This window comes from Oncorhynchus masou, chromosome 18 (assembly GCF_036934945.1).
Source record: "Oncorhynchus masou masou isolate Uvic2021 chromosome 18, UVic_Omas_1.1, whole genome shotgun sequence".
Lineage (NCBI taxonomy): Eukaryota > Metazoa > Chordata > Actinopteri > Salmoniformes > Salmonidae > Oncorhynchus > Oncorhynchus masou.
The window spans coordinates 36,118,533-36,142,810 of record NC_088229.1 but is presented as its reverse complement, the minus strand read 5'-3'; the positions used below and the strand labels follow the sequence as shown (position 1 = coordinate 36,142,810).

The 24,278-nt window shown below is 44.5% G+C and overlaps 1 protein-coding gene across 2 annotated transcripts in view; it reads left to right on the top strand.

The window, feature by feature from the left end:
- LOC135504500 (agrin-like) overlaps positions 1-24,278 on the top strand; it is a 280,244-nt gene that overhangs the window by 243,411 nt on the left and 12,555 nt on the right. For both annotated transcript variants that reach the window (XM_064923146.1, XM_064923147.1), the window contains 12 exons: positions 1,505-1,630; positions 3,633-3,760; positions 5,149-5,263; positions 8,415-8,534; positions 8,739-9,080; positions 10,227-10,419; positions 12,136-12,351; positions 12,883-13,112; positions 14,351-14,485; positions 16,679-16,769; positions 20,596-20,760; positions 21,018-21,129. In XM_064923146.1, the coding sequence (XP_064779218.1) occupies positions 1,505-1,630; positions 3,633-3,760; positions 5,149-5,263; positions 8,415-8,534; positions 8,739-9,080; positions 10,227-10,419; positions 12,136-12,351; positions 12,883-13,112; positions 14,351-14,485; positions 16,679-16,769; positions 20,596-20,760; positions 21,018-21,129 (1,973 nt within the window). The remainder of the gene's footprint in view (positions 1-1,504; positions 1,631-3,632; positions 3,761-5,148; positions 5,264-8,414; positions 8,535-8,738; positions 9,081-10,226; positions 10,420-12,135; positions 12,352-12,882; positions 13,113-14,350; positions 14,486-16,678; positions 16,770-20,595; positions 20,761-21,017; positions 21,130-24,278) is intronic.

Sequence of the window (24,278 nt, the reverse complement as noted above, 5' to 3'; positions counted from 1 at the left end):
ATTTTCAAAGTGTCCTTTGCTTTCAGTTAGGACTAATCCAAAATGTTAGGCAGAGGAATACCAGAATGCATTCTAAACCCAAGACTGTTGTCACGGTATCCTCCATTCTTTCAAAATATCAAGCTATTTTCACATTTGAAATGTTTCTCTCACCACGTAACTGATTTTGGAGAATTGGAAAACAGAAAAGCTGATGAGGTTATTGGCTTATGTCGGGGGATTGTTTCAAGCCTGAGTTGTTAGCTTGATAAGAATATCTCTTACCTTGTCATTGCTACATACTGATACGGAAACACGACTCTCTTTCTACACACTAAAATCCCTCTACCGCATTCTGGCCTTATAGCTAAACCACTCCACAATGCACCACACTTCAGAGACTGCTAGACGAACCCTTTACAATCAGTTTTTTTTACCATTCCAAAGCTCTGTGATCCCTCAGTCGCCCAACAGCGTGCTGTGACACTCCTGAATTGATGGAACACAAGCCTCTGCACTTCCTCAGTCGCTTACCCCCCTTGCAGATTTATTCTCTTGTCAGCAGTGGACCGGAGTGCCCATGGCCTGTCTGCCAAGGAGACCTGGGTCTCCTGTTTGTGTGTGTGCATGTGTGTCTAAGTCTATGTGTGTGTGATTGGGGGAGGGTTTGAGGTGGGTGGATGTTTGTTAGCCAGTTCCATGGCTCTCAGTGAAGCAATACATTAGTCTCTGAGCCGTAGCACCCCCACACCCCCCACAACTTAATCGCCGTGCCCGTAAAGATGCCCCGTAGATTCTAACCTCCTCCATCCCTCCAACTCCTTTTCCACAGCCGTTTCTCCAGGGACGCAGCGGCTGTCCCGGCGGCTTCGGTTTTGCTCTCGGGGGTGACAGCGAGAGTCGTTGAAGAGACAGCCTGACGTCTTTACGACTTATTCAGTGAGCCGTGGTTCTTTGCTCGGCGATCATTTCTAATCTCGGGGTGACCGTAAAGCTGCTCCTCAGAGAACACCGAGCACCGTAAGAGAGAAACGGTTGCAGGTCATTACCTCACGTACTGTGAGAGTAGCCACTTTACCCCGTTGGAGACAGCCAGGGTACTCCTAGATTTACAGCAAAGGCAATGTTCTCTGGGACAAAGACTTGGAGATAGCCATCGCCCAATCAGTAGAAAGTTAGCGATAGCGATCGCCCAATCAGTGGAAGAGATTAGCTGTTTCTGTGGTTATTTATTTACCTGCCCTCGTCACAAAGTACTTAGTGCCATTATTACGGTCTGCACACTATTATGTAGCCACTACAGGATGGTTCACATTATGCAGATGAGCTCCAGATGCAGCTATTTGAGGCTGGGGTTAAGGTTGAGGGTTAAGGTTAAGGTTGAGGGTTAAGGTTGAGGGTTAAGGTTGAGGGTTAAGGTTGAGGGTTAAGGTTGAGGGTTAAGGTTGAGGGTTAAGAGGGCGTGATTAATTGTTATGAACTGTTGTGAAGTGTTATTAAGCATTATGAATCATCTCGTCCCCAGACCCCACAGCTGCGGCCACCACCATCCCCACGGCGGAAGATCGCTCGTCGTGTGACAACACTCCCTTCGGCTGCTGTCCCGACGGCAAGACGGCCTCCAGCAGCCCTGAGGGAGCCAATTGCCCACGTAAGTAACCCCAAAACCTCCCTCCTTTTCTCCCCTTCTCCCGCTCCCCTCCCCGACCTCCCCAACCCCCTTCTTCAACTCCGTAAGTAGGCACCCATTTTGAATATGAAACAATATGCTTATATTGAATCTGGAGCTGCGTTGCTTCACTCTCGCCACGCAAACGGCAACGTAAATAGTCACTACCGTCCATGAAGTGCGTTATGTCAAACCACATTTGCAACCCGCCACATCACAAATGATGATACGCATCGTGAATATCCTTGTGTGTCGGCTGTGGCAAGGTGCTAATGATGATGTCACACCCACCCATCACCGATCGATAGCTCATTCAGCCAAACTGTTACCAATAATAGAGCGTCTCGCGCCTTAATCAATATGCCGGACCTATTTCTCCTCCCGGGTTAGGCCTGTCAACCCAGATATCACAGTCATTAGGATGGGAATGACAAGTCTGTGGTGACCAGCCAGGTGCAATATCTATCAGCGGAGCGTCTCGCTGTATCTTCCTCCCGTATTGACAAAGTGTCAGTGATCTCTCTGAGAAGAGCTAACCGCTAGTCGCTAACACCTGTTGTCTGAAGCCTAAGATGACAGCGTTTATTGGGCGATATGAAGTTATCAGAAGGTGTGGAGAAATGGTAGTGGTGCACTGTTGGACATAGTGATTGTGTTTTTGTTCCGTAGAGAATTTAACCGTAGAGAATCCCCACTGTACACCAAAAAATAATGTTATGCATCCGCGTAGTCGCAAGATTTGAACCGGGGTAGCCAAGATAAGCATCAGTGGAAGTGATTCTAATTACTAATACTTTGTTGCCACATCATTTAACCATCTGAAAAGTGTAGTACTGTATGTTATGCTAAGTTTTATATACTTGAATGAAATGTGCATGTTTTCCCATGTAATACTACACTTCCAATGCAAGTTGCAAGAGGAGAGTTAAACTTCGATGAGGCCTTGTAACTTTCACATTTCAAAGTGATCTGATAGTCATCCCTCTCTTCGTCCGTCACGGATCCGGCTCGTCTGATGTTTGTCTTCTAGATCTGATCTATCTCTCTCCTCCCGTCTTCTATCTCCTTCCCATCCAAACCTCCCCCATTTGCTCCTTGTCGATAGCCGCCCCGTTAGAATTGAACCGATGTGCGACCAAAACAAGTCCTTATCATTGTTATCATGCAATTTTAACCAGCCTATGTCAGTCACCGGTTTGGCGACATTAGGAGACAATTATGGCTATCTGTCACGATAATCATACAAGTGCTCTTCCCTTTTTCCCAGGCAAACTCCGAGCAAGGCACCATGATTGATTTGGGCAATTTGTTCGGCGATCCACAGCATGAAACCTCAGCATCAGTGCCTCCCCCTCTCCTTCTCTCTTCTCTTACTTTATGCTTTATTATGCTCTTCTCCTTCACGTTGTCTTCAGTGTCGCTGGCACTGTGTTGGCGGAACAGAAGCGAGAGGCCATAGGGGGTTGATGGGTTTTGAACAGGGAATGGGGATGTTTAAGGGCAAATGGGGGAATGTCTTTGCCGAAGCCAGGGACTTTGAACAGTTTCTTCATTTTAACTATGTGTGTTGTCTGTCTAACTGATCTCTCTCTATTCAGTCCTCCGTGCCTCTGCCAACTTTTGGGACGAGTCTCGGTCTGGTAAACTCCAGTCCATTCCTCCACCCCTTCCACTTTTCCTCCTCCTCCTCTTCCCTTCTTCTTTCACTCCTCCATATCCCACAATCCACACTTTCCACTTTCACCGCGGCCAGTCACAGGCTCCACCCCAACTCCCTACAGCCCCACCCACCCAACCAACCAATCAACAACGACCACACTAACCCTCCTTCCCACATATGCACACACACTCCATCACTAACCCCGGACTGGCACTACCCCAAACGGTCACTGTCTGAAGCTGAGGGCGGGTGGTTGGAGGCACCGCATACCTTTCAGGCACGGGAAGTAGTGTTTTTCTAACATGTGACACCATTTTCTGCCAGCCACCATGAGGTTCAGCGGCTTCCTGCACCTAGACCAGGTGGAGGGCCAGGAGGTCTTCTACACCCCTGAGATGGAGGATCCCAAGTCTGAGCTGTTTGGGGAGACGGCCAGGAGCATCGAGAGTGCTGTGAGTAGCAGCACAAGGAGCCATAGATAGGCTACATTCAGTGGTTCATCGTCAGTCTGTCGAGAAAGTGTACTTTGTCAAAGCCAGGGCTGTGCGCGTGCATGTATGCTACTCGCCTCCAACAGCATGCCAGCTGTTGTATTGGCATCACTGGCCCCCGCCGAGGCCTAATCTACCGCCTCACAACACTGTGTGTGTGTGCATCGTACTCCTCGCAGGGGCCAGTTGTGGCATTAGATAGCGACACAATGCCCCCTCTGGCCCTCTGTGTGTGTCTGGTAGAGACTGTGTGTGGACATCACCTAAGGTGAAAACTAGTGAGGGGGAGAAGTGGCCATGTGTCTGGGTCAGTGTGCCGGTGGGGGGATTTTGAGAGACCTGGCTTGTCTGGGCACACACACGCACACACACTGAATGTAGACACAGATTGGCTTTGCCACACTGCCTGCAGTTCCATCCTCCACACAGCAGGGGCCCCCTGTGCAATAATTCCAGTATGCTATTATGGATAATGGAAGACAGTTTGGAAAGAAGTGGAGTGGGAGTGTTGTCTCTTACCCCCATACGAGCAATGTTGAGTGAACAGAGGAGGAAGAGAACAGCAGAACTAAGTGTACACTTCAAGATCATTTGACATGTGGGTTAGCAGTGATAAGCACTGATTCAAATTAGGTCAGGCACTTGGTACAGTACCGTATGTCTCCCTTAAGGTATCAACTTGAGTCGGTCGAGTGAGATACATTATGAATGTTATTCTTTGGTTAGTAGGGAAGCATGAAGCCATGTGGATTGTGTACAGTTGAGCTATTTCCTTCCTGACAATGATTTAGACCTCAGGTTGGGCACCGAAAGCACGCACACACACAGTGTGAATCGGAAGCTAAACCAATCAGCAGCCAGCGTGCATCACGCTTACCTGACATTTACAACTGTCTCTGAAAAATAACATGTTCATTTAATTATTCCCCAGCTCCAGTTAAATGTCAATTTGTGCACCCAGACTAGGCCCAATGGGGTTCTACACAGTTGTAGACCTATCCACTGACATAGGTGCATCCCAAATAGCACCCTACTCTCTATATCGTGCATTACTTTTGACCAGGGCCCGTAGGGGTCAGTGTAGAGTCCCATTTGTGATGGAGATATAGTCTTCCCCATTCTTCTGGAGAGTGAGTTCACTGCACTCAAATTGAACGAGCCACTGCACAGAGGTTATCACCTCGCTCATTGATCATAGCTGGGTATTTATTTGACACAAAAAGGAACATACGGACTGAAACAGACTACCTGAACTTGTCCAATAAGAAATGCTTGATTTAGTTCTCCTTTGCAAAATGTATTGCTTTGGTGTGTACTAATCCATGTGTGTATCTTCCTCCCTGGCTCAGCTGAACGAGTTGTTCCGGAAGTCAGAGGTGCAGAAAGACTTCATGAGTGTCCGCGTCCGCAGCCTGGCTCCCAGCAACTCCATCTTGGCCTTCGTCGAGGCTCACTTTGACTCAGGTAACACGGGACAGGACAGTTTTGGGAAGAATTGTGGTAAGAAGAAGAGTTGGCTTCAGTAGAGAAGGTGCATAAAAGGAATTCAGATATGATGTCATCTTTTCCAGCACTATTCATTCATCTTTTCCAGCACTATTCATTCTTAAACTAAGGTGCATGACATGATTCAATGTGCCAATAAATCAGCACAATCAGCTTTTTTTTAAACATTTTTTTTTATTGCTGCCGTCTTGGAGCTAAAATTGGGATGATACAGTGCCTTACGAAAATATTCGGCCCCCTTGAACTTTGCGACCTTTTGCCACATTTCAGGCTTCAAACATAAAGATATAAAACTGTATTTTTTTGTGAAGAATCAACAACAAGTGGGACACAATCATGAAGTGGAACGACATTTATTGGATATTTCAAACTTTTTAACAAATCAAAAACTGAAAAATTGGGCGTGCAAAATTATTCAGCCCCTTTACTTTCAGTGCAGCAAACTCTCTCCAGAAGTTCAGTGAGGATCTCTGAATGATCCAATGTTGACCTAAATGACTAATGATGATAAATACAATCCACCTGTGTGTAATCAAGTCTCTGTATAAATGCACCTGCACTGTGATAGTCTCAGAGGTCCGTTAAAAGCGCAGAGAGCATCATGAAGAACAAGGAACACACCAGGCAGGTCCGAGATACTGTTGTGAAGAAGTTTAAAGCCGGATTTGGATACAAAAAGATTTCCCAAGCTTTAAACATCCCAAGGAGCACTGTGCAAGCGATAATATTGAAATGGAAGGAGTATCAGACCACTGCAAATCTACCAAGACCTGGCCGTCCCTCTAAACTTTCAGCTCATACAAGGAGAAGACTGATCAGAGATGCAGCCAAGAGGCCCATGATCACTCTGGATGAACTGCAGAGATCTACAGCTGAGGTGGGAGACTATGTCCATAGGACAACAATCAGTCGTATATTGCACAAATCTGGCCTTTATGGAAGAGTGGCAAGAAGAAAGCCATTTCTTAAAGATATCCATAAAAAGTGTTGTTTAAAGTTTGCCACAAGCCACCTGGGAGACACACCAAACATGTGGAAGAAGGTGCTCTGGTCAGATGAAACCAAAATTGAACTTTTTGGCAACAATGCAAAACGTTATGTTTGGCGTAAAAGCAACACAGCTCATCACCCTGAACACACCATCTCCACTGTCAAACATGGTGGTGGCAGCATCATGGTTTGGGCCTGCTTTTCTTCAGCAGGGACAGGGAAGATGGTTAAAATTGATGGGAAGATGGATGGAGCCAAATACAGGACCATTCTGGAAGAAAACCTGATGGAGTCTGCAAAAGACCTGAGACTGGGACGGAGATTTGTCTTCCAACAAGACAATGATCCAAAACATAAAGCAAAATCTACAATGGAATGGTTCAAAAATAAACATATCCAGGTGTTAGAATGGCCAAGTCAAAGTCCAGACCTGAATCCAATCGAGAATCTGTGGAAAGAACTAAAAACTGCTGTTCACAAATGCTCTCCATCCAACCTCATTGAGCTTGAGCTGTTTTGCAAGGAGGAATGGGAAAAAAAATTCAGTCTCTCGATGTGCAAAACTGATAGAGACTTACCCCAAGCGACTTACAGCTGTAATCGCAGCAAAGAGTGGCGCTACAAAGTATTAACTTAAGGGGGCTGAATAATTTTGCACGCCCAATTTTTCAGTTTTTGATTTGTTAAAAAAGTTTGAAATATCCAATAAATGTCGTTCCACTTCATGATTGTTTCCCACTTGTTGTTGATTCTTCACAAAAAAATACAGTTTTATATCTTTATGTTTGAAGCCTGAAATGTGGCAAAAGGTTGCAAAGTTCAAGGGGGCCGAATACTTTCGCAAGGCACTGTATATACTGTGCTAATGCCCATACAAAAATAATAATAACAGAGAGCGCTGTACAATACAGCAAACTTTGCAAATGAGGTGTTTGTGTTAAGTACATGGGGCCACCATCATAATACACCTGGAGACTTCAAATCAAACATTTTCTGCAAGAAAGTATTGAGGAAAATTCCTTTTTTAATTTCAGTTCACTTCCTGAATTGACTGAATTCAAATGGAATTGACACCAACCGTGATAAAACACACTTGTTTACTGTATGGCAAATGTACTGTTATGACTAATGGTACACATTCTTTAAAAAAGACTGTTCCTAAATCCCCTTTTCAATAATCACATAGTATGCCATCATATATAATGTTAGTGACACTTTTGTTACTGGTTAGGCTGCGGTCTTTATGGAAAGTGTCAAAATGATCATTTCCCCTCAATAGTTATTTTTCCTTTGATACCAAATTAATCTCTCCCTCACTAACATAATTGCTACGCGTTACAACAACACTGAAAGTCATTACATTTTACAAAGCACCTTGGCTTTGTAATTTTAAACCTTGGCTTTGTAATTTTTTTCTTTTATCCGGAGGGGGGATATATTTGTTATTGTCAGAGCCAAAAGGGACAAAACTAACAAAACGACATCAACAACAACCAAATCCTCAGAGTGAGCTTGGTGGCGTTGTATATTTGGAGCTGGCTTCATTTCAGCCCCTCCCCCCAGAGTACTGTTAGTGAGTACTGTTTTTACCAGATTTTATCAGATACAAATCTCGCCCTCCTCTTCTATTTTTACGGGCTTCGCTCAGCGTCTTTTACATTGGCACAGGAGACGATGCCATAAAGGCGCTCTGCTCTGGCCAGTTAAAACAGCCATCTGTGGAAAACATTATGAGAACGATTCATCTGAACCTCAGTGGAACCTTGTTGGACGGTTGGAGGACAACTGATCCCCTGGGTGTGTTGTTGTATCATAGCGACCTCGATCGCTCTCTTATAAATTTGCTGTTATGAGCTAAGGAGAGGGGAATTCATTTTCTATGTTTTAGGATATTGCTCTGCCTGCTTGTTCAGTCTTTCTCAAACCTTTCCTCTGGGACGAGACATTTCACAGTTCTGTTTTAGCCTCACCTGATTCATTAATCAAGGGCTTGATGATCAGTTGACAAATGGAATCAGGTGTGCTCGCCCTGCGATAGTTAAATACATGGGAGCACATAGAACAGCTGTCCTGGTTGAATCTTGTTGTGAACGGCCTTGTCTCCCATGTTGTGCCACAGAGACCAGGTACACAGTGGAGGACATCGAGGGAGCCCTGCTCAAGCAGCTGAAGGCAGCCAAGGAGACGGCCATCATGGTGAAGAAGCCAGAGGAGGAGAACATTCGCTTCACCAACTACGGTAGGACAAGCACCTGCAGGATTGGCTTGCATTGTTTACTGTAATTGCAAATATGAAGTGGTATAAGTAGATGAAATGTATGAAAATTATTAAATAAAATGAAGGCATGATTAGGCGTTTTTTGGTCGTTGAATAAAGAAAGTCCAAGACTTACGCTCTCCTTAACATTTGTTGTCTCTCTGAATGTCTCTCTCTCTCCATCAGGCCTCTCCACCCTCCCCTACTTCACCACAACCACCACTACAACGGCCACAGCCACCACCCCCACCGCCAGCACCTCCCCCTTCATCACAAGCCGTCCCCCGGGCACCACCCGCCACCCTTACACCAGCCGCCGGACCACCACCGCCCCCTCGCCAGTGACCACCCCGGCCCCCACTACTACCATCACCCCCCTCCACAGGACCAGGCTTGTGCCCCACCACACCAAGGCCCAGCGGCCCTGCGACTCCCACCCCTGCCGCCACGGGGGCACCTGCGAGGACGACGGTGCCGACTTCACCTGCATCTGCCCCGCCGGGAGAGGGGGTGCCGTCTGCGAGAAACGTGAGTGTGGAGCCCCCCTCCTTCCTTCCTTTGACCCACACGCATACGCACGCAGACACACACACGTAGACACACACACACAGACACACAAACACACAGACACACACACTAGCATACAGACACACACCCTAGGTAGTTTCTCTCCAGAGTTTGGGTCAGTGCCATTAATGATCTTTGAAAAGGAGTTGGAATAAAATGCATAAAGTTCAACACAATCCCATAAGAGAACATTAGGTTCCTATTGATGTCCTGAACTGACATTGCTGAGCTAGAACTGACCCCCTACCGTGCATTAAAGACAAAAATCCATACAGCTTATATTAGATTCCAATCTATTTGACTCAATAGACATCCAGCATCTACCAAAGTCCCTACACCCGCTATCTAAATAACCAATGAGGTTAGCGACCACTGAGCACTTTACCAATCAACGCTAAAGTAAACTCATATCAAATCTGCGTCTGCTGCGCCGAGCCACAAAATCAAGCTTGGAGTGCCGTCGGAGCACTCTGAGCTTTTTCCTTTCGTTTCTCCCCTTTGGTGGTCTCTGATAAGGAACCACCTCACACAGCTGCATCTTAACATAATTGACCCTAATTTCTTTGATAGGGATTAGTTGGTAGAAATCAGTGTGTGTTTGAGTCGGAGTGTGTGTGAGTGGCTAAGTGACGGCTGCGGCACAACACCGTAGCCTCCCTTGGATCAATCAAATCATTAGATGAGAGGATTTCATCAACCACCATTCTCCCTAGACGGAGAGAGGCGGCTCAGGAGTCTGTTGAGTTTGGCGAAAAGGATGATAATGATGATATAATAGTGTGTGTGTGGACAAAAATCTGATTATAAAGTCGAAAATACGTCATCATGCTTTCTTTTCCTCCCTGACGATACACACCAGCACACATTCTGTTAGCCACGGGTTCTCTCCTTCCGTCTGTTTGTTGGGCCAGAATAGCTGAACTAGGCTTTTGTCTCCAACTGTTTAACATGTACCGACCATAGAGTTGGAAAGAGGGCCCACCCCTTATCTTTGCCATTGTCGCTTCTGCCACAGGCTTTGTGGTGTTTACCTCTATCCAACTCTATGGTACGAACATTACACCTTATACAGTATGTGACACCCTCCCATCGCCCCTGTTTTCTTAGTGATCAAGTACTTCATTCCGTCGTTCGGGGGTAAGTCCTACCTGGCCTTTGACACCATGAAGGCTTACCACACGGTCCGCATCGCCATGGAATTCAGGGCCGCCGAGATGACGGGCATCCTCCTCTTCAACGGCCAGGACGGCAAGAAGGACTTCCTGTCTCTCACCCTGGTCAACGGCAAGGTGGAGCTCAAGTGAGTTGACGGGAGGAGGTGATGAAACAGAAAGTAATAAACCAGGAAGAGATTCAGTTAACAGGGATGTGAAAACAGTGAGCTGTAGATGGACCCAGAACGACATAAGCTTGGTTTTGTTTGGGATGAATGAAGGGGTAGAGGCTAAAGTTTTTCACACACATGCACACACTCTCGCTCTATTCACACATGTGTATTAACACGTGAATCTTTCTCTCTCTCTATTTACACGTGTATTAATACATGAATCTCTCTATTTACACATGTGTATTAATACATGAATCTCTCTCTCTATTTACACATGTGTATTAATACATGAATCTCTCTCTATTTACACGTGTGTATTAATACATGAATATCTCTCTATTTACACATGTCTATTAATACGTGAATCTCACTCTCTCTATTTACACATGTGTATTAATACATGAATATCTCTATTTACACATGTGTATTAATACATGAATCTCTCTATTCAGAAATGTGTATTAATACATGAATCTCTCTATTCACACATGTGTATTAATATGTGAATCTCTCTCTCTATTTACACATGTGTATTAATACATGAATCTCTATTCAGAAATGTGTATTAATACATGAATCTCTCTATTCACACATGTGTATTAATACGTGAATCTCTCTCTCTATTTACACGTGTATTAATTCATCAATCTCTCTATTTACACATGTGTATTAATACATGAATCTCTCTATTCAGAAATGTGTTTTAATACATGAATCTCTCTCTCTCTATTCAAAAATGTGTATTAATACATGAATCTCTCTCTCTATTCAGAAATGTGTATTACTACATGAATCTCTCTCTCTCTATTCAGAAATGTGTATTACTACATGAATCTCTCTCTTTGCACACGTGTATTAATACACAAATCTCTATTTACACATGTGTTAATACATTAATCTCTCTCTGTTCACACATCTCTTGGCAACTGTAAATCAAATCCTTCTTGAAATAAAAGAGAATAGAACATTATGTTAATGTCAATGAGTATCGAGCTCTTAGGATCACAGTGACTTGCTTATAAATAAAATAAAGTAAAGAAATATAATACCATACATTCTCAACCAAGTTAGCTTTCGGTACAAATATGACAGTTAATCAGGTGTGTCTGTGCACCCATGAATCTCAAAACGGTTGCCTTTCTCCAGGTCTACCTTTGTATGCAGTATGGGTTTCTCATATCCAGTTTCCCATATCAACATTAAGCCTATTAATGGACTAAACAGCACTTTTTTCATCGCAGATTATCCATTGAGCATATACACTGAGTGTACAAAACATTATGAACACCTGCTCTTTCCATGACACAGAATGACCAGGTGGATCCAGGTGAAGGCTATGATCCCTTATGGATGTCACATGTTAAATCCACTTCAATCAGTGTAGATGAAGGGGAGGAGACGAGTTAAAGAAAGATTTCTAAGCCTTGAGACAATTCAGACATGGCTTGTGAGTGTGTGCCGTTCAGAGGGTGAACGTGCAAGACAAAATATTGAAGTGCCTTCGAACGGAGTATTGTAGTTGGTGCCAGGCACACCAGTTTGTGTCAAGAACAGCATGGGCCTGCATCCCTGTCGAACACTTTCGACACCTTGTAGGGGAGGGGCAGGACATGCAACTCAATATTAGGAAGTTGTTCTTAATGTTTTGTACACTGTGTATAAAGCTAATGTTTTGCTTCCCACCCCCAGGTTCAACACAGGTTCGGGCACAGGCACCTTGGTCAGCAAGGTCCAGGTTAAGCAGGGTCGCTGGCACCAGCTGGTAGTGACAAGGAACCGGCGCAACGCCATGCTGAGCGTGGACAATGAGACCCACATCGACGGCGCCAGCCCCCCCGGCACTGACGGCCTCAACCTGGACACTCACCTGTTCATCGGAGGGGTGCCCGAAGACATGATGACAGAGTAAGGCCTGACTGGAAGCATATACATAAGTAAATGTTATGTATGTGTGGTTATATATTATTATGCCATGGCATTGTTGAATACTTGTTTCTTATTGGCTTAAAGGGTATTCTAGGGTGTGCATTATTTCCCTAAATGGAACATATGGAACACATTTCTCGTGGCAAATGTGTTCAATTATAGGTCAGTTCCACTACGCTAGCCCGTCGTGGAACACATTTTCCACGTCGTTAATTATTTTCCATAGAATGCATAGCCCCTCAATGATTATCCCTTATGTATTTGGAGAAAAAATGATTGATGGAGAAATAAGATTTTAGTTGTTGAGTTATATGAAAACCGTTGTCAGGAACTCTCCTGTAGTCACATAGTGGTTTATTGAGAAGCACATGCAATGAGCAGTGTATGTTTGTTTTTTCCGTCGAGCGCCTGTGTGTATTTTTCCTGTTTTTCCACTGAGTTAAATAACTGTCGGATGGTTGCCATTCACACAATCTCTCTACCCCTCCTTCTCCCTGCCTCCATCCACAGTGTGAAGGAGAGAACCTCCATCGGTACGGGTCTGGTGGGCTGTGTGCGCATGCTGGACGTCAACAACCTGGTGTACAACCTGCAGGAGAAGAGTGGCAACGTGCTGTACGGCACCGGCGTGGGCGAGTGCGGCAACAATCCGTGCCAGCCTAACCCTTGCAAGAATGGCGCCCCATGCCAGGTCAAGGAGGCCGAGATGTTCCACTGCAAGTGCATCAACGGCTACTCCGGTGAGCCAAACATCTTTCCAACAACGGACCTCCAGTTCACCTATATATCTGGGATCAAATAGGATTTGTTTTCTTTGAAATACTTTGGCTGCTCTTGATTGAGCTTGCCGGCTGACGAAATGGAACCAATAACAACGGATTAGTCCCCAAAGTGCAATCCTCGCCCATCTTGCTTGCACTCCGGTCAGGCTCAAACAAACGCTCAAAAGTATACGAAAGCAAGCCAATACTATTTCAACCCGTCTCTAGGGAATTCCCTGCAGCCAGGTTTTAGCTATTACGTCTTGTATAAGACTTCTAGGTGTGATGCAGTACAGAAACATTAAAGACTATAACCAAATCCCCTCGCCTGGACTTAGCCCCCTCTCGCCTCTTTTAGAGTGGTCACAGTCTGCTAGGTCTAAGCTAAGTGTTGTTAAATGGTACTAGCCACCCTCCAGGCCTAGTGAAGCATGGCCCCTATAGCATTTAAATTATGCTGCTGCTCTCTGCCTCCAGCAGCACACATCCACACACACAGACTAGGAACCAGTTTGAGAGGAGAAATACGGGAGCTTTGTGGCTTAATGATTAGCCTATTTATGAACTTGGTAATGCTAAGACTGGGTACGTATGCAAAGAGGGAGAGACGAGAGGTAGAGAGGATGTGTGAGAGGGAGAGTAACAGAGATGGGGGAGATGGAAATGGTTAGAGATAGTGAAATAGATGGCTATGGGAGAGAGCCTTTCTTCAGAACTCAGTGGGAGGGGTTCATTACAGCATTCTCCTCGCCTCAGGCGGCTCTGGCTATGGAAATAATGATGGCTGAATTGGGATGTGTCCTGGCTAGTGTAGGGCAAAGCTATTTCAGCCATCCGGGAGCCATTCAAGCCACCTCTCCCACATCCAGGAACTAAGGCTCCGTAAGCATAGCAGAAAGGCAGCAAAGGGTGCTTGGGTCTTTCCTTAATCTGCACATTTAATATTTCTAAATCCTATTAGAAAATGACCTCTTTTACTGAGGAAATCCATCATCATCCTCTTCTCACACGGAATGGAGGCAAAATGGTCTGAAAAGATTGGGTTGTATTTATTAGGGCATACCATAGTAAAGCGTTTCGTAATGGGAAATGAAAAAGAGTGTTTCTTATTGGATAAGTTCAGGTAGTTTCAGTCCATTTCTTCACGTGGTTTTTATAATAGGTGGTTTGAGTTCTAACTTGAGGTTGGATTTTTTTCTGGTGATGGCGAACTCCAGGACCGACGTGCGCCGACACCCACAACCCGTGCGAGCCCAACAGATGCCACCCCTTGTCCCAGTGCCAGGTGCAGCCGGAGGGAGGGTACAAGTGCGAGTGTCCCATGGGTCGCGAGGGACGCCACTGCGAGAAAGGTACTGCTACCATCTTTAAAATAAGTATAACCTAGCGTGTGTGTGAGTATGAGTGTATCTGATTTTACATTTTAATGTCATATCAGCCCTACTTGAACAACAAACATTTTTCTCTCTCTCCGTGTCGTGACGCTCCATCTCTCCATCCTGCATCCTGAGGGATATCAAATGCTGAGAGAGATGGGCCACCGCCTCCAGCGTCTCCGGTGCACCGAGGAGCATCGCAATTGGCCAGTCGGGCGGTTAGCGCAGTCGTTTCGGTTGTTTGCGAGCCTTACCATAGCCCTTCTCCATCTCTCTCCCGCTCACATGTGTTGTGTTGAAATGCCTTCGCCTCTACTTAGCTCCACTGGGATGCGGGTTGAAGCGCAGGGCCACAGCTTGGGAGGAGATCCTAACACACCGGAGCTCCGTTTGAAGTTTAGCATTAGCGCTTTCAGCGATTATGTTTGCAACCGTTTTTTTTTTGCTCTCTTTTTCCCCCCACCACATCCACCAAATTCTCATGGATGTTGTCAGAATATAAAAGACTGAATGAAGGTTGGTGTTCAAAAGTGAAGTCTATTTATTCGTTCTTAAGACACACAGGCATAGACACATATGCCCAGTCTCGCTCATACATTCACACACACATACACAAAGACACACACTCCTAGCCCCATTGGGTTACAAGTCCCAGTTAGCAGGTGATTAAAATAAATTGGGGGGAACTGAAAATCACTGAGGGGAAGAGCGTCTTACGCACTGAGGGCTTCGATGAAATCAATGAGATGACTAATGGCATCAATTCTCTGCCTGTGGTGATTAATGAAGAAGTCACTCAGCCTGAGTGTCTGGCCAACACAGGTTTTGGATCAGATAAGAAGCCCTCTTTCAGCGGCTTATGTTAAGGGCTGTGCTGAGAACAGTTAAAGGAATACTTCGAGATTTTAGGCAATGAGGCCCGTTATCTACTTCCCCAGAGTCGGATGAACTCGTGGATACCATTTTTATGTCTCTGTCTCCAGTATGAAGGAAGTTAGAGGTACCATGCTAGTAGATACCCATAGACTTCCAGCCATTGCTCTAATGCTAGTTAGCATTGGCTCGCAAAACTACCTCTAACGTTCTTCGTACTGGACACAGACATAAAAAATGTATCCTTTAAAGAAAGGATCCCTCAGATCAGATATAAAAAATAATGATTAAGTGGTGAATGCTTTAAAGGCTGTACTGGGAACAGTTAAAGACAGGTGGTGTGGCCAACCAAGCGAAGCCCTGGGTAGACATCGTTGTATTGATAAGTATAAGAGTGCCACTCCCTAGTATTTGTCTGCAGACCACCATTCAACCACACAGGGCTGCTGTCCTGGAACTCCATGTGATATTTTCTGTTCAAACCGTCTGTCGGTCTACTTTCCTTACCTTCCTTTACCTTTGTCACTCACTAATCATCCTTCCTTTTATTTTTTTTTTTTTTAAACGAAAGAATGTGATTGTTTCATATGATTGTGTCTTGCTTTTCGTGTATTGTGTAGTTGATGAGTGTGCTTGTTGTTTGTTGATGTGTTAATGCAGGGCTCATCTGCGAAAGAGACCGTGGTCTCACCATTAATAAAGGTTCAATAAAATACAACAGGGATCTGATGTCACGCACTTATCTGAGTACCTGGACATTCTCTTGTGACGAAGCCTATGTAGTGTGTGTGTGTGTGCATGCCTTTTGTGTGTGTGTGTGTGTAGCTCAAGGAACTGAAATCCTCTCCCCCTACACTCTGTAAACTGGCTGAGTTCCAAGGTAGCTCTTTCCTTTCCTTATTATGACAGCCGGTTTGACAGTTTGTCTGCAGCGGTGCCCCTATTCTCCTCTCCTCTGTGAGCGTTGTTAGTCGTCTCCTGCGCAATGGCTAATTAGCTTTCTCATCTCCGTCTGCCTCCCTTCCCCACCCTGACTCAGCGAGCTAATCCTGCCTAATTACCAATGAAAAGAGCCTGGCAGCCCCAAACTGTGTGTCGCACACAGTCTGGGTGGATGAAGACTAGGCCATCCTTGTTATCTAAAACGGACCCCCTGGGTGGGTAACACCGAGTTCACCCAATGTCCCCCTGACTTGCTGCATAAGGCATATTATTGCCGTACACATGTATAGTGCTGTCGCAAGGATGACATAATGCCTGTTGTAATGCATTCCGTTTTCAAAAAAAATGTTTCAGTGTCGGAGAAGAAAGGGGCCTACATGCCGTTCTTTAGCGGAGACTCTTACCTGGAGCTGAAGGGATTGCACACCTACGGTCACGATCTCCAGTAAGTCAAACGCTCTTTTCACTACACAGACTCTACGAATTACACACAAACGACAGCATGTTTCCACATGATCTACCGGAGTTGGTACTGAGGAGCTGTGAATTGATGTAATTGCAGATAGATACTTTAAGCTGTGCCTTGGGCAGAACAGTCCTATGGTGGATAGAGTAGAATAGAATTAAGTGGAACGGAACAGATTAATCGTCCTCCAGAGAAACAGAATTCTATAGAAATATAAAGTACTTCATTACATTTTGTATGTTGTCGTCTATGGTGGGAATCCTTGCCAGTCTTGTGTAGGTCACATCAAGGAACACACAAACACATAGAAGACATACAGTGTCTTGAGAAGGTATTCACACCCCTTGACCTTTTACACATTTAATAAAATAACGGTAGCGAGGCTATATACTCTGTTCTGGTACAGAGTCAATGTCTGGGGGCAGTGGTTAGTCGAGGTAATTGAGGTAATATGTATAGTTGAAGTCAGACGTTTACATACACCTTAGCCAAGTACATTTAAACTCAGTTTTTCACAATTCCTGACATTTAATTCCAGTAAAAAATCCCTGTTTTAGGTCAGTTAGGATCTACACTTTATTTTAAGAATGTGAAATGTCAGAATAATAGTAGAGAATGATTTATTTCAGCTTTTATTTCTTTCATCAAATTCCCAGTGGGTCAGAAGTTTACATACACTCAATTAGTATTTGGTAGCTTTGGCTTTAAATTGTTTAACTTGGGTCAAACGTTTCGGGTAGCCTTCCACAAGCTTCCCACAATAAGTTGGGTGAATTTTGGCCCATTCCTCCTGACAGAGCTGGTGTAAATGTAAATGAGTCAGGTTTGTAGGCCTCCTTGCTCGCACACGATTTTTCAGTTCTGCCCACACATTTTCTATGGGATTGAGGTCAAGGCTTTGTGATGGCCACTCCAATACCTTGACATTGTTGTCCTTAATCCAGTTTGTAAGTCGCTCTGGATAAGAGCGTCTGCTAAATGACTTAAATGTAAATGTAAATGTAAGCCATTTTGCCACAACTTTGGAAGTATGCTTGGGGTCAATGTCCATTTGGAAGACCCATTTGGGACCAAGCTTTAACTTCCCGACTGATGTCTTGAGATGTTGCTTCAATCTATCCACATAATTGTCCCACCTCATGATGCCATCTATTTTATGAAGTGTACCAGAAGCAAAGCACCCCCACAACATGATGCTGCCTCCCCTGTGCTTCACGGTTGGGATGGTATTCTTCAGCTTGCAAGCACCTCCCCATAACAATGGTCATTATGACCAAACAGTTCTATTTTTGTTTCATCAGACCAGAGGACATTTCTCCAAGAAGTACGATGTTTGTCCCCATGTGCAGTTGCAAACCATAGTTCAGGTTATGTCGATATAGGACTCGTTTTTACTGTGGATATAAATACTTTTGAACCTGTTTCCTCCAGCATCTTCACAAGATCCTTTGCTGTTGTTCTGGGATTGAGTTGCACTTTTCGCACCAAAGTACGTTCATCTCTAGGAGACAGAACAAGTCTCCTTCCTGAGTGGTATGATGGCTGTGTGGTCCCATGGTGTTTATACTTGTGTACTATTCTTTGTACAGATGAACGTGGTACTTTCAGGTATTTGGAAATTGCTCCCAAGGATGAACCAGACTTGTGGAGGTCTACAATGTTTTTGAGGTCTTGGCTGATTTTTATTTTTTATTTTCCCATGATGTCAAGCAAAGAGGCACTGAGTTTGAAGGTAGGCCTTGCAGTCATCCACAGGTACACCTCCAATTGACTCAAATGATGTCAATTAGCCTATCAGAAGCTTCTAAAGCCATGACATCATTTTCTGGAATTTTCCAAGCTGTTTAAAGGCACAGTCAACTTAGCGTATGTACATTTCTGACCCACTGGAATTGTGATACAGTGAAATAATCTGTCTGTCAACAATTGTTGGAAAAATGACTTGTGTCATGCACAAAGTAGATGTCCTAACCGACTTGCCAAAACTATAGTTTGTAACAAGAAATTTGTGGAGTGTTTGAAAAACGAGTGTTAATGACGCCAACCTAAGTGTATGTAAACCTCCATGTAGGTAGAAGTTAAGTGAATATGCATGGATAATAAACAGAGAGTAGCAGCAGCGTCAAAATGAGGGGTGAGGACAATGCAAATAGTCCGGGTAGCTATTTGATTAACTGTTCAAGAGTCTTATGGCTTGGGGGTAGAAGCTGTTAAGAAGCCTTTTTGTCCTAGACTTGGCGCTCCGATACCGCTTGCCGTGCGGTAGCAGAGAGAACACTCTATGACTAGGGTGGCTGGAGTCCATGGCAATAAGTTCAGGAGTAAAAAATGGCTTAACAAGTCACACAATAAGATGAATGGACTCACTCTTTGTGCAATAATGGTGTTTAATATGATTTTTGAAGGATTACCTCGTCTCTATACCCCACACATACAATTAACTGAGGTCCCTCAGTCGAGCAGTGAATTTCAAACACAGATTCAACCACAAAGACCAGGGTGGTTTCCCAATGCCTCGCAAGAAGGGCACCCGGTAGATGGGTAAAAAAAAAGCAGGCACTGAATATCCCTTTGAGCATGGTGAAGTTATTAATTACACTTTGGATGATGTATCAATACATCCAGTCACTACAAAGATACAGGTGTCCTTCTTAACTCAGTTGACATAACGGAAGGAAATGGTGTCTTTAAAACAGTTACAGAGTTTTAAATGGCTGTGATAGGAGATAACTGAGGATGGTTCAACAACATTGTAGTTACTCCGTAATACTTACCTGTTTGACAGAGGGAAAAGAATGAAGACTGTACAGAATACAAATATTCCAAAACATACATCCTCTTTGCAACAAAGTACTAAAGTAAAACTGCAAAAAAAACAATTTTGTCCAGAATACAAAGTGTTATGTTTGGGGCAAATCCAATACAACACATTACTGAGTACCATTCTCCGTATTTTCAATAATAGTGGGGGCTGCATCATGTTATGAGTATGCTTGTAATCGTTAAGGACTGGGGAGTTTTTCAGGATATAAAAGAAACAGAATGGAGCTAAGCACAGGCAAAATCCTAGAGGAAAACCTGGTTTCTGCTTTCCGCCAGACACTGGGAGATGAATTCACCTTTCAGCAGGAAAATAACCTAAAACACAAGACCAAATCTACACTGGAGTTGCTTACCAAGAGCACAGTGAATGTTCCTGAGTGGCCGAGTTACAGTTTTGCCTGAAGTCTGCTTGAAAATCTGTCAAGAATTGAAAATAGTTGTCTAGCAATGATCAACAACCAATTTGACAGAGCACAAATACTTTAAAATAATAATAGGCAAATATTGTACAATCGAGGATGTGCAAAGCTCTTAGACTTACCACGAAAGACTCACAGGTGTAATCGATCTAACTTGTATTGACTCGGGTGTGAATACTTTTGTAAATTAGATTTTTCGGTATTTGCAGAAAGGTTTGTAATTATGGGGTATTCTGTGTAGATGGGTAAGATTATTATACTTTTTTTATAATCCGTTTTGAATTCAAGCTGTAACACAACAAAATGTGGAAGAAGAAGGGGTGTGAATACTTTCGGAAGGCACGGTCGTGTCACATTATGAAAAGGTCAGATAGACAGAACAACTGAAAGACAGACAAGTACCGTAGACCAGTGGCTAATACCAAGTCTGGCCTCCGTTCAGTGCCGGTTCAGTGCCGATATTTGCTTTCCATTTGTCTTTTGCCTGGCGTTTGTTTACTCGTGATGTTTGTGTTTTGTCTTTGCCTGGTTGTTTACCATAGTTGTTTGTGTTTTGTCTGCAGCCAAAAGGTCAGCATGACAGTGGTGCTCATGGCCAATGACTCCAACGGCATGATCTTCTACAGCGGCCAGAAGACGGACGGCAAAGGTGACTTCATCTCCCTCTCCCTCAACGACGGCATCCTGGAGTTCCGCTATGACCTGGGCAAGGGCCCCGCTGTCATCAGGTGGGCACCGCATTAGAACCCCATAGTGACTCTCATCTAGAATCCCATAGTACTCAAGTTTAAAATTGCATAGAGCCCCATGGTTAATCTAGAGCCCCATGGTTACTCTAGTTTAGAACCCCATAGTGACTGTAGAACATGGACATGGACTCCTTGTTAGCTGGGTTATTTTGGTCTATTTTGATTTTAGATTGTACTTGTGTGTGTTGTTTTGAGACGTGCCTCTTGACTCGTTTGTGTGTGTTCCTCTTATGCAGGAGTAAAGATAAGATCAAGATGGGCGTGTGGAACACAGTGAACCTGGAGCGGGCCAATCGAAAGGGAGAGATTAACATCAACGGAAAGGACCCAGTCAGAGGAGAGTCGCCGGTGAGACAGACAGAGAGAGTTAGCATGCTAGGCTTATCAGAGGTCTTTATGATTATCCTAGCTATTAGCATGCAAGGCAAACCGGCTATGAGTATGCTATCATACAAGGCAATATGCAGGCTTTGCTTGTGCTTAGCCTGCGCTACTGGGGAGGATGGGCCTGTCCGTGGTAATGGCTGGAGCGGAATTAGTGGAATGGTATCAAATATATCAAACGCATGGAAACCATTCCACTGTTTGATGCCATTCCATTTTCCATTGCAGCCATTGTTATGGGCCGTCCTCCCCTCGGCAGCCTCCTGTGATATGCCCTTATCAAAGGATGCGTTCAACTTGATGCACTGTATACTCCCAGAGTTCACTGTTGATGATACACCAGAGCTGACTCGGCAAAAACATTTCCCTAGTTGAGGACGGGCATACACACTACCGGGGTTGTGTTTGAAAACACATTCCATTGTCTTCTGACAGCTCGTCGAGGTGAGAAATAGTTTGCTCGAGACGTAGAGGGCACGTTTGACAGGTTGTCTCTTATCTGGAAATGACTCCTCCCTTTTTTTTCTTTTTCTGAAATCCTTTTTATCTGCCACATTCGACTCTGCTGAAATGTCTAAACAGTAGTACAATCTTGTTCCTATTTGTTGCATTCACGAAACATAACATCTATGGCCCGAGTGGTATACACCCGTTAGTATGACTTAACTGATACCTTTGAGCTCCGAGTGAAGCAAAGACCTTCAATAGCGTTCTTTGGAGATGCTGTATATAGATGGGAAAGATGGAGAAAAGAAATAATGATACCCAAGCAATAAACCAGATACATGGGCCTAAGTGAGAGAAATCTAATAGCTGGATGTGTCCGCAAGTCATCCAATTATATTAAACAGTGTAATTTGTGATTAGAAACATGTACACCCGCACGCATGTCAACTCCAAAGCCGCCTCATGCAAGATGCTCTGCTGTCTCCTTTTCGCTCTCTTCTTTTTTTCTTCCTGTTCTTTGTATGGTAATTATGTTTCACTCCAGCAACATGGGCAGAAAATCATATTAAAAGAGTAGAACAGGGAGAAGGGAAAAGAGAGGGGGGGGGAGCGAAGGTTGGTGATGGAGGAGCTCAATGCGAAGAGGCTCCATGCAGGATTTAGCTGGCAGCTAATTCTCTCCTACTCCTGCGTTTACAATGACGAGGGGAGCCAGGGTGTCCCGCTGCACTCAGAGAGCGTCTTTGATATAGATATCTTACGAAAAGTAATTATACCTGGGATGGTAGTTTCAGTATTGCAGGATATCTTTCAGCAGAACATTTTTGCCACAAATCCATGCATGCTTTCTCACACAAACAGACAAAACACTGTCTGCAGTGGCTATATGGTGGATCTGAATTCTGTCTGAGCCACAGTGGTTCTAGATCCAGCTGCAACTTTCTTATTAAGGTCAATTTCTCTTTTTCATTTATTTTGCGTGGCAGCCTTCTGACCTTCGGGCTTCACAGTTTGTGTTGTGTGGTTTTATGTTGGTTCGATTTTGTGTGTGTTGCATGACTCTCCGCACACCGACATCCGTTGTTCGCTCTCTCTTCTGATAACCTTTTTTCCCTCCTTTTCTCTTACTGTGTGCTGTCTGGAAACTAAGAAATCACGGAAGGTAATAAGTCCCATCCACCTTAGACATATTTCATTTCTCCACTTTCAGCTTCAATTTCATTTCGCCACTTCTCATTCCCATGCGCCACCATACGACAGTTATTAGACGATAGAACTGACAGGGGAAAAGGGTCTGTATTTAGTGCTACCATTTCATACACAGTACCGAAGTAGAGACATTTGTTAAAGAACTCGGTTTGGCTTTCACCTCAGTCCATCTGCTGCGTAGGCGGAGGGAGGGAGGAGGGGAGTCGGTTATCTTTCTGACCGCCATTGTTCCTCGCAACAATGAAACGTGTTCATTAGTCTCTCGTGGGCGGGGATTTCTCTCCTGCGCCGTGTAGCAGCCGAGAGCGAGAAGAGGAGCGAGAATAAAGTAAAGAGAGAGTGGGGTGCCAAGCCAAGCCGGGCTGTTCTTTTGTCATCTACTTTCTTTTGTGAAAGAGAAACAAAACTCTCCATATCATAAAGTCACTCGATCACTCACTCACTCACTCACTCGTTCACTCATAACCGCACACGGCAGCACTGACAACGTCCATTCTATTACACAGGCCTGTTAGCAGCGTCCAATTCACTCCTATTCAGAATCCAATATGACCATTCAAATGGATAGAAACCATGTTTATTATATATTATTATAAAACTCAATATTAATGGATTGGATTTATATATCCATTTTTAAAATGCTTCAAGTTGTTTACATTATAGCGGGGAGAATCGCATGTCAACTTTAATCCTGAATCAAAATAGAGTTGATCCCAACTGTTACTCTTCACTTGTGCATCGCCTTTAGCTAGTGTTAGGGATTATAGGAAACCGGGCCCATTTCGGCACTTTGTTATCCCCAGGCAGCCACAGGTGACCCACTCGACTGGGCTGGAGGTCTTGGCCCGGGTCTTCCTTTCTGTCAGAGCTCACTCCAGGCGCACCACACAGCAAAGCCCCTCTGGCCTATACCTTCCACCCTCCAGCTCCCATCTCAAATAAAAGCAGGACCCCATGCCAGCTCTCTTCACACATAACCCATGTTTACTTGGCCACTTTCATTATTTTTCCACCAATTACCTCGGCTTTTCCCTCTGGCAATTACTGCCCTACATAAACATAAAGATCCGTAATTCCTCCCTAAGAGTGGGCCTGTACTTCCTGCGCAGAAAGAATGCTGTCGTAATTGGAGGCAGCTCTCCTGCACCTTTCTGGATGGAGCAAGGGCCTGATTTCATGATCGTCTGCTGCGCAAATGAACGGCCAATTAAAGGCCGCGGCTCGCTCGGTGCCGGAAAGGTCGCCGGTATAATCAGCCGTTCATTAGAGAGACTTTCATTTAAAAAAACTTTCCATGCCGTTTCTCCAGCCGCACCAGGCGACTCTCTTTGTAGCCCTTTTCTTGTGTTTTGTACTAGATAACGAATAATTGACTGTTCGGAGAGTGGCGCATAAATCAATTATGTTTCGTAATATATCACGTTTATTGATGTGGAAAAGGAAGTAGTCTAGTTATT